This window comes from Nesoenas mayeri (genome assembly GCF_963082525.1).
Source record: "Nesoenas mayeri genome assembly, chromosome: 37".
Taxonomy (NCBI): Eukaryota; Metazoa; Chordata; class Aves; order Columbiformes; family Columbidae; genus Nesoenas; species Nesoenas mayeri.
Window position 1 is genome coordinate 360,580 of NC_137578.1, and position 11,022 is coordinate 371,601.

Consider the following 11,022-nt stretch of genomic DNA (forward strand, 5'->3'; position numbering starts at 1 on the left):
CAGGATTGGGTGACACTGTGGTCACTCCATGCCCCCCCCGGCCCAGCTCAATGCAATTAGCAACCCCTCATTAGCTGCTGTGCTTAATGAGAGAGGCGGGGGCGCCCCCCCCACCCACCTCATTGTCTGCTTTTGGTTTTAATTATTACAGTTTCATTTGTTTTAAAGCCTTTTCCTTTTCCACGGGGTTGGGGGGGGCACGACAGAGCTATGGGGGGACGGGGGGGGGGCAGCGGGGGGATGGCGGGAAGGGGGTCCCGGCCCCCTGTGTGTCCCGGGGGGGCTCTGTGCACGAGGATGTTCTGTGCACGAGGATGTCCCGTGCACGAGGATGTTCCGTGCACGAGGATGTTCTGTGCACGAGGATGTTCCATGCACGAGGATACTCTGTGCACGAGGATGTTCCGTACACGAGGATGTTCTGTGCACGAGGATGTTCTGTGCACAAGGATGCTCTGTGCATGAGGATGTTCTGTGCACGAGGATGCTCTGTGCACAAGGATGGCCCGTGCACGAGGATGTCCCATGCACGAGGATGTTCTGTGCACAAGGATGTTCCGTGCACGAGGAAGTTCCGTGCACGAGGATGCTCTGTGCACAAGGATGCTCTGTGCACAAGGATGTTCCGTGCACGAGGATGCTCTGTGCACAAGGATGTCCCGTGTACAAGGATGCTCTGTGCACGAGGATGTTCCGTGCACGAGGATGCTCTGTGCACAAGGATGCTCTGTGCACGAGGATGTTCCGTGCACGAGGATGCTCTGTGCACAAGGATGTCCCGTGTACAAGGATGCTCTGTGCACGAGGATGTTCCGTGCACGAGGATGCTCCGCACACAAGGATGCTCCATGCACGAGGATGTTCTGTGCACAAGAATGCTCCGCGCACAAGGATGCTCCATGCACGAGGATGTTCTGTGCACAAGGATGCTCTGTGCACGAGGATGTTCCGTGCTGTGAGAACACTTCATGGTGCAGGGATTGCTTGTGCAGGGATGCTCCGTGTTGCATGGATTCTCCATGGTTTACGGATGCTCTCTGCACAAGGATGCTCCGTGCACAAGGATGCTCCGTGCACAAGGATGTTCAGTGCACAAGGACGCCCCGTGCTGTGGGAACAGTTCATGGTGAACGGATGCTCCATGTTGCACGGATGCTCCATGGTGCATGGATGCTCCATCCCGGGATGCTCCATGGTGCAGGGATGCTCCATGTTGCAGGGACACTTCATCCCGGGATGCTCCGTGTTGCACGGATGCTCCATGGTGCAGAGACGCTCCATCCCAGGATGCTCCATGTTGCATGGATGCTCCATGTTGAAGGGATGCTCCGTGTTGAAGGGATGCTCCATCCTGGAATGCTCCATGTTGCAGGGATGCTCCATGGTGTATGGATGCTCCATCCCGGGATGCTCCATGTTGCAGGGACACTTCATCCCGGGATGCTCCATGATGCAGGGATGCTCCATGATGCAGGGATGCTCCATTCCGGGATGCTCCGTGTTGCACGGATGCTCCATGGTGCATGGATGCTCCATCCCGGGATGCTCCGTGTTGCACGGATGCTCCATGGTACAGGGATGCTCCATCCCGGGATGCTCCATGTTGCATCGATGCTCCATGTTGAAGGGATGCTCCGTGTTGAAGGAATGCTTTGTGTTGAAGGGATGCTCCATCCTGGGATGCTCCGTGTTGCACAGATGCTCCATGGTGTACGGATGCTCCATCCTGGGATGCTCCATGTTGCAGGGACACTTCATCCCGGGATGCTCCATGATGCAGGGATGCTCCATCCCGGGATGCTCCGTGTTGCAGGGATGCTCCATGGTGCAGGGACACTTCATCCTGGGATGCTCAATGTTACAGGGATGCTCCATGGTGCATGGATGCTCCATCCTGGGATGCTCCACGTTGGAGGGACACTTAATCCCGGGATGCTCCATGTTGCAGGGATGCTCCGTGTTGCACAGATGCTCCATCCCGGGATGCTCCATGTTGCAGGGATGCTCCATGGTGCAGGGATGCTCCGTGGTGCAGGGATGCTCCGTGGTGCATGGACACTCCATCCCGGGATTCTCCATGGTGCAGGGATTCTCAATGGTGCAGGGACGCTCCATCCCGGGATGCTCCGTGGTGCACGGATGCTCCATGGTGCATGGACACTCCATCCCGGGATTCTCCATGGTGCAGGGATTCTCAATGGTGCAGGGATGCTCCATCCTGGGATGCTCCGCGGTGCAGGGATGCTCAGTGTTGCAGGGATGCTCCATCCCAGGATGCTCCATGGTGCCGGGATGCTCCATGGTGCAGGGATGCTCCATGGTGCAGGGATGCTCTGTGGTGCACGGATGCTCCCTGTTGCAGGGATGCTCCATCCCGGGATGCTCCATGTTGCAGGGATGCTCCATGGTGCATGGACACCCCGTCCCGGGATGCTCCGTGTTGCATGGATGCTCCACGGTGCAGGGACGCTCCACGGTGCATGGACACCCCATCCCGGGCCGCCCCGCGCCGCAGCGATCCTCCACCCCGCATCCCCGTCCAGGCTGCGCCGCGGCGGCTCCTGCACCACGCGGAGCGCCCCGTGCTCCATGCTCCATGGGGGGGACGCGGCGGCCGCCCCCGCTTCACAACACCTGGAACTTCCAGGAGCTCTGGTCCTTGTAGTCCAGGCAGTCGGTGTTGAAGTTGAGCTTCCAGGAGCCCGCGGGCTCCTTGTACTCCAGGCAGTCGACGGGGCCGAACCCGAGCCCGGCGCCGCCGTAGCCCTGCCCGGCCAAGCCGGCGGGCGATGGAGCCAGATGCGCGCCCATAGCGGGGGCTGCCAGGGGGCTGAGCGCCGCGCCGGGCGCCGCCAGCTGCGGGTGCATGGGCGACAGGTACGAGCTGCAGTCCAGGCCCCCGAAATAGGCGGCGGAGCCGGCGTAACCTTGGCCGTAACCGGCGCTTTGGCTGTAGGCGGCGGGAAAAGGCGCCGAGCGCGGCAACCCCGGCGTGGCCGAGGCGGCCAAGGGGTCGGGGACCGGGGAGATGGACGCCGGGCTCCAGATGGACACGGTGGCGCCGGCGGAGCTGGGGGTGCCGGCGGGGGCGCTGGGGGGCGGCGTGTAGGGCCCCGGAGCCCCCACGTCGGGGGCGGCGTCGCGGGCCGGGGAGCTTTTCTTCTTGGGGGGGCGCGACTTGGCCTGGCCGCTGCTCTGCTGCTGCTGCTGCCGGCACTTGGCGCGGCGGTTCTTGAACCAGACCTGCGGGAGGGGAAACTGAGGCACGGGGGGGGGCAACGGGCTGCACCCCTGGGGGGGCAATGAGCTGCACCCCCGTGTGTGCAACGAGCTGCACCCCGGGTGTGGGTGAAACAATCTGCACCCCCTGGGTGTGTAACAATCTGCACCCCCTGTGTGTGTGAAACAATCTGCAACCCCTGGGTGTGCAACAATCTGCACCCCCTGTGTGTGTGAAACAATCTGCACCCCCTGGGTGTGCAACAATCTGCACCCCCTGTGTGTGTGAAACAATCTGCAACCCCTGGGTGTGCAACAATCTGCACCCTGTGTGTGTGAAACAATCTGCAACCCCTGGGTGTGCAACAATCTGCACCCTGTGTGTGTGAAACAATCTGCAACCCCTGGGTGTGCAACAATCTGCATCCTGTGTGTGTGAAACAATCTGCAACCCCTGGGTGTGCAACAATCTGCACCCCTGGGTATGGGTGCAACAATCTGCACACCTTGAGTGTGTAACAGTCTGCAACCCCTGGGTGTGCAACAGTCTGCAGTCCCTGGGTGTGTGTGTGCAACAATCTGCACCCCCTGGGTGTGGGTGTGCAACAGTCTGCACACCTTGAGTGTGTAACAGTCTGCAACCCCTGGGTGTGCAACAATCTGCACTCTGTGTGTGTGAAACAATCTGCACCCCCTGGATGTGAAACAATCTGCACTCTGTGTGTGTAAAACAATCTGCAACCCCTGGGTGTGCAACAATCTGCACCCTGTGTGTGTGAAACAATCTGCAACCCCTGGGTGTGCAACAATCTGCACCCCTGGGTATGGGTGCAACAATCTGCACACCTTGAGTGTGTAACAGTCTGCAACTCCTGGGTGTGCAACAGTCTGCAGCCCCTGTGTGTGTGTGTGCAACAATCTGCACCCCCTGGGTGTGGGTGTGCAACAGTCTGCACACCTTGAGTGTGTAACAGTCTGCAACCCCTGGATGTGCAACAATCTGCACCCTGTGTGTGTGCAACAATCTGCATCCCCTGGGGGACAACAATCTGCATCCCTGAGTGTGCATGGGGGTGTGCAACAATCTGCACCCCCTGAGTGTGCATGGGGGTGTGCAACAATCTGCACCCCCTGAGTGTGCACGGGGGTGTGTGCAACAATCTGCACCCCCTGAGTGTGCATGGGGGTGTGCAACAATCTGCCCCCCCTGAGTGTGCACAGGGGTGTGTGCAACAATCTGCCCCCCCTGAGTGTGCATGGGGGTGTGCAACAATTTGCCCCCCCTGGGTGTGCATGGGAGTGTGAGCACCAATCTGCCCCCCCTGAGTGTGCACGGGGGTGTGAGCAACAATCTGTACCACCTGTGTGTGTGTGTGTGTGCAACAATCTGCCCCCCCTGAGTGTGCACGGGGGTGTGTGCAACAATCTGCCCCCCCTGAGTGTGCACGGAGGTGTGCAACAATCTGCACCCCCTGGGTGTGCATGGGGGTGTGAGCACCAATCTGCACCACCTGTGTGTGTGTGTGTGCAACAATCTGCACCACCTGTGTGTGTGTGTGTGTGTGCAACAATCTGCACCCCCTGAGTGTGCATGAGGGTGTGTGCAACAATCTGCACCCATCCCCATGCACACATGGCTTTGCACACCCACCCCCGTGCACGTGGGGCTTTGCACGACCATCCCCATGCACGCAGGGCCTTGCACGACCCTCCTAGTGCACGTGGGGCTTTGCACACCCATCCCCGTGCACATGGGCGCCCCGCCATTCGCACACAGGGCCTCGCACCCCCTTGTACCCCCTCGCACCCCCTTGCACCCCCTCGCACGCCCCTCGCACGCCCCTCGCACACCTGCACGCGGGACTCGGGCAGGTTGATCTTCAGCGCCACCTCCTCGCGCATGAAGATGTCGGGGTAGCGGGTCTTGGCGAACAAGGCCTCCAGGATGTCCAGCTGCGCCCTGGTGAACGTCGTGCGCTCCCGGCGCTGCTTCCGCGGGGTGGCTGCGCACAAGGGGGCGGGGGGGGGGGGTCAGGGTGGCCCCCGAGACCCCCCCGTGCAAACCGTGCAATGTGCTGGTGCAAACACCCCCCCGCCATTTACCCTTTCTGTGAGCAAAATCGCTTTGCAACCCTCCCCCGTGCAAAATCCACGTGCACACCCCTTGTGCATCCCACCCTTGTGCAAAACCCCTGTGTAAACCCCTTGTGAATCCCCATCCTGTGCAAACCCCTGTGCATCCCACCCTTGTGCAAAATCTCTGTGCAAACCCCTTGTGCAAACCCCCTGTGCAAACCCTTTGTGAATCCCCACCCTGTGCAAACCCCTGTGTATCCCACCCTTGTGCAAAATCTCTGTGCAAACCCCTAGTGCAAAAGGCCCTGTGCAACCCTCCCATGCAAACCCTCTGTGCAAACCCCCTGTGCAAAACCCCGGTGCATCCTACTCTTGTGCAAAAACCCCTGTGCAAAATCCCCTGCGCATCCCACCCTTGTGCAAACCCCATGTGTAAAGCCCTTGTGAATTCCCACCTTGTGCAAACCCCTGTGCATCCCAACCTTGTGCAAAATCCCCATGCAAAAACCCCTGTGCAAAACCCCCTGTGCATCCCACTCTTGTGCAAAATGTCTGTGCAAATCCCTAGTGCAAAATGCCCTGTGCAAACACCCCCATGCAAACCCCCTGTGCATCCCACCCTTGTGCAAAATCCCCATGCAAAACCCCCTGTGCAAACCCCCGGTGCATCCTACTCTTGTGCAAAATCCCTGTGCAAAACCCCCTGTGCATCCCACCCTTGTGCAAAATCTCTGTGCAAACCCCTAGTGCAAAATGCCCTGTGCAAACCCCCCCATGCAAACCCCCTGTGCAAACCCCCTGTGCATGCCACCCTTGTGCAAAACCCCCCGTGCCGCGCAGTGCGGTGCGGCGCTCACCGGGGTAGCCCACGGCGGGGTGCAGCAGGTCCATGCCGGGCCCGGCCAAGCTCAGCCCGTTGACGGTGAAGTGCGGCTGTTTGATGTAGGACATCATGCTCGGGGGGACCCGCCGGGGCTGGGGACACCGGGTCAGCGTGGCACGGCACGCCGCGGCACGGCATGGCATGGCACGGCATAACACGGCATAACATGGCAAGGCACGGCACAGCGCAGTGCACCATGATGCAGCATGGCATGGCATAGCATGGCACGGCATGGCACGGAACGACACGGCACAACACGGCATGGCACGGAACAGCACGGCACGGCATGGCACAGAACAACACGGCATAACATGGCAAGGCACGGCACGGCGCAGCGCAGTGAATCATGATGCAGCATGGCATGGCATAGCATGGCACGGCACAACATGGCATGGCACGGCATGGAACAACATGGCACAACACAGCACAGCATGGCATGGCACGGCACAACATGGCATGTTACGGCATGGAACAACATGGCACAACACGGCATGGCACAACACAGCATGGCATGGCACGGCACAACATGGCACGGCACAACATGGAACAACATGGCACAACACAGCACAGCATGGCATGGCACGGCACAACATGGCACGGCACGGCATGGAACAACATGGCACAACACGGCATGGCACAACACAGCACAGCATGGCATGGCACGGCACGGCACAACATGGCATGGAACAACACGGCACAACATAGCACGGCACGGAACAACACGGCACAACACGGAATGGCACAACACAGCATGGCATGGCACGGCATGGAACAACACGGCACAACACAGCATGGCACGGCATGGCACGGCATGGCACAGTGCAGCACACCATGGTGCAGCATGGCACAACACGGCACGGTGCAGCACACCATGGTGGAGCACAGCACGGCATGGCACAGCATGGCATGGCACAGCATGGCATGGTGCGGTACAGTATGGCAAACCATGGTGCAGCATGGCACGGCATGGCAAATCATGGCACCATGCGGCGCAGCACGGCACAATAATACACGGCACGGTGATGGCACAATGACACAAGGCACAATGACACACGGCACGGTGATGGTACAATGACATATGGCACAATGAGACACAGCAGGTTGACACACGGCACAATGACACACGGCACAATGACACACGGCACGGTGATGGTACAATGACACACGGCACAATGAGACACAGCATGGTGACACACAGCACGGTGATGGCACAATGATACACGGCACAATGACACACGGCACAATGACACACGGCACGGTGACACACGGCACGGTGACACACGGCACAGCAGTGTCACCATTTCCCCCCCGGGTCCTACCTGTGTCCCTGCGGTCCCCGGGGCTGCGCTGTGGGGACAGGGGGACGCGGCTGGCACCGGGGACAATGGGGGACAACTGGGGACAGGGACCCCTTGGGGACAACTAGGGACCCCCATGGGGACAACCAGGGACCCCTGTGGGACAGGGACCCCCTGGGGACAATCAGGGACCCCTGTGGGACAGGGAACCCTGAGGGAGAGGGACCCTTCAGGGACAACCAGGGACCCCCATGGGACAGGGACCCCCTGGGGACAATCAGGGATCCCTATGGGACAGGGATCCCCTTGGGGACACCCTGTGGGACAGGGACCCCTCAAGGCCAATCAGGGACCCCTTAGGGACAAGGACCCCATCCTCAATCACAAGCACCAGCCAGGATGTCCCCCCTGTCCCCAAGGCAGTGGCTTGTCCCCAAACCAAGGAACATCCCCCCCGCTGCACCCAGATGCCATCACTGAGAGAGGGGACAGAGCCAGCGACTTGTCCCCAAGCCAGGGGACGTCACCCTGGGGCTGGAACCCTGTCCCCAAGCCAAGGACAGCAGCAGTGGCTCATCCTTGAGCCAGAGGAGGCCACCTGAAGCTGTCCCCAAGGCAAGGGATGTCACCAGGGGCTGGTGACCATGTCCCCAAGCTGGGGACGGAGCTGGTGGCTTCTCCGCCACCCAAGGGACATCACCCCAGGGCTGGTGACGATGTCCCCAAGCTGGGGACGGAGCTGGTGGCTTCTCCACAACCCAAGGGACATCACCTTGGGGTTGGTGACCATGTCCTCAAGCTGGGGACGAAGCTGGTGGCTTCTCCACAACCCAAGGGACATCACCTTGGGGTTGGTGACCATGTCCCCAAGCTGGGGACGAAGCTGGTGGCTTCTCCACAACCCAAGGGATGTCACCAGGGGCTGGTGACCATGTCCTCAAGCCAAGGACATAGCTGGTGGCTTCTCCACAACCCAAGGGATGTCACCAGGGGCTGGTGACCATGTCCTCAAGCTGGGGACGGAGCTGGTGGCTTCTCCACAACCCAAGGGACATCACCCCAGGGCTGGTGACCATCTCCCCAAGCTGGGGATGGAGCTGGTGGCTTCTCCACAATCCAAAGGACATCACCCCGGGGCTGGTGACCATGTCCCCAAGCTGGGGACGAAGCTGGTGGCTTCTCCACAATCCAAGGGACATCACCCCAGGGCTGGTGACCATCTCCCCAAGCTGGGGATGGAGCTGGTGGCTTCTCCACAATCCAAGGGACGTCACCCCGGGGCTGGTGACCATGTCCCCAAGCTGGGGACAGAGCTGGTGGCTTCTCCACAACCCAAGGGACATCACCCCAGGGCTGGTGACCATCTCCCCAAGCTGGGGATGGAGCTGGTGGCTTCTCCACAATCCAAGGGAGGTCACCCCAGGGCTGGTGACCATGTCCCCAAGCTGGGGACAGAGCTGTCCCCAAGCCAGGTGACACCTCCCCGGGGTTGGCCACCTCATCCCCACACCAAAAGCTGGCACCACTGGCCTGTCCCCAAGCCAGGTGACACCTGCCCAAGACGGGGACAGCACCATCAGCTCGTCCCCCCTCCCAAATGTCCCCGTCCCCCTCGGGGACCCGCGGCGGCGCGTACCTGTGCGGCGGCGGTGACGGCGCTGGTGGCCGCGGTGGCAGCGGGGAAGCGTCCCCAGGGCGGGGGGAGGTTTAAGTAGGACCCCGCCGTGATGTCACCCGCCACCGCGATGTCACTAATCCCCGGGGGGGGTGACATTGGCCCCGGCCCGGGCTAATCCAGCGCTGCCGGCAATTAGCGCTCATCCTCCGCGGTGTCACCCCCCGTGTCCCCGGGTGGGGGGGGGTCCTAGGTGACACAGGGTGGGGGGGGGTCCTAGGTGACACAGGGTGGGGGGGTAGGCGAGGCCTGGGTGTTGTCCTGGGAGGGGGGACAGGGACAAAATGTCACTCCTCCCTGCCGTCGTGGGGCTAATCCAGGGGACAGCTGCCACGTCTGAGCCCAGGGGACATGGGAGGGACAGCGGGGGGGGTCAGCAGAGTGTGGAGTTTGGGGGGGGCTGGGAACGACCCCCCAGTTTATCCTACCCGACCCCCTCACCCCATGGGACATCCAACCCAGTGGGACCACCCCAAACCCTTCAGGACCCCCCAAACTCTTCAGGAACTCCCCAAAACCCCAGTGGGACCCTCCAAACCCTTCAAGACTCCCCCAAACCCTTCAGGACCCCCCCAGCTCCTGCTGCCCGCCCCCCTCCCCCCCCATGCTGTGTCGTTCCCCCCCCACTCCGTGTCCCCAGGGCTGATTAGTTTGTTTTTCAGCCATGCGGATTTGGGGCTGATTAACCCTAATCCCTGCACGGGGGGGGGGGGATATCGGGGGGGCAGCACAGATGTGACCCCCCACCCCCCAACACACCCCCGGGGGGGGTCCCCAAACCCCCACCTTGCAGGTTTTAATCCTGGGGCGAGGCCGAACCCCTAATTAAACCCTAACGAAGAGAGGGGGGGCGGGGAAAGTAGCCCCGAAATGCGGCTGCTCGTTCCCCTCGTTAGCGGTAATTGGCTTTTTCGGGGTCCCCGCTGCCCCCCCCCCCAGCCTGAGGGGAGGTGTTGGGGGGGGAGGGGCTCTGATTTCCCTGTTTTTGGAAGAAAAACGTGATGGGTGAACCATTTAATATGATCATTTGACGATAAAATTCAAATGTAAAATCTCTGTGTTCAGATAAAAATCGCACCCGTGTTCCTATAAAAATATCCGATTTCTATAAAACCCCCCGATTTCTATAAAAACACCCAATTTCTATAAAATGGAGCCATAGTTATAAAACACAGAGGTTGAGAAAACACCCGTATTTCTAGAAAACATCTCTCTGTTTCTATAAAACGTATTTTACATGTATATAAACACCTTTATTTTATAGAAGCAGCGATACATTTTATAGAACCAGAGATATATTTTATAGATATTAAGATATATTTTATAAAACCAGAGATATTTTATAAAACCAGAGATATTTTATAAAACCAGAGATATTTTATAAAAACAGGGATATTTTATAAAAACAGGGATATTTTATAAAAACAGAGATAGAGCTCGATATTAAGTTAAAAAACCCCTATTTCTGTTTAAAACCTGACGTATGTTTTCTCTCCCTCTCTTGAACGCCCCCAAACCCCCCATTTTTCAGGCCCCCAGCGCCACGTCTTGCCGGCGTTTTCGAGGCGGGGGGGGACACCCCGTCCTCAGGTGCCCACCCCCCCTCCAGGTCCCTAATCCCGATTAGGGTGGCTAAGGGGGGGGGGGGCTCTAAATTTAACCCCGGAGTGTCAGGAACAATCACGTCAGCGCCTCGGGGTAATCCGGCCCAAATCCCCCCCCAACCACCCCAAAAAGGGGGGAAAACCCCCAACCCTGCACCCCAAATTAACCCCCCGCTCCCCAAGAGCCAAAGTGTCAATTTTAAAGTCCAGGCGGGGGGTTTATTGATAATAAAGTGCAAGGGGGTTAATTAAGGAGGGGGACGCTGA

The 11,022-nt window shown here is 59.6% G+C and overlaps 1 protein-coding gene across 1 annotated transcript; it reads right to left on the reverse strand.

The window, feature by feature from the left end:
• Positions 1–2,625: 2,625 nt before the first annotated feature.
• On the reverse strand, positions 2,626–6,249 carry LOC308051342 (homeobox protein otx5-like; the record flags this gene model as incomplete). Its single annotated transcript, XM_080361719.1, has 3 exons — positions 2,626–3,243; positions 5,071–5,222; positions 6,153–6,249. The coding sequence occupies 3 exons, from the start codon at positions 6,247–6,249 to the stop codon at positions 2,626–2,628; spliced, it is 867 nt and encodes a 288-aa protein (XP_080217845.1).
• Between the last annotated feature and the right edge of the window lie 4,773 nt (positions 6,250–11,022).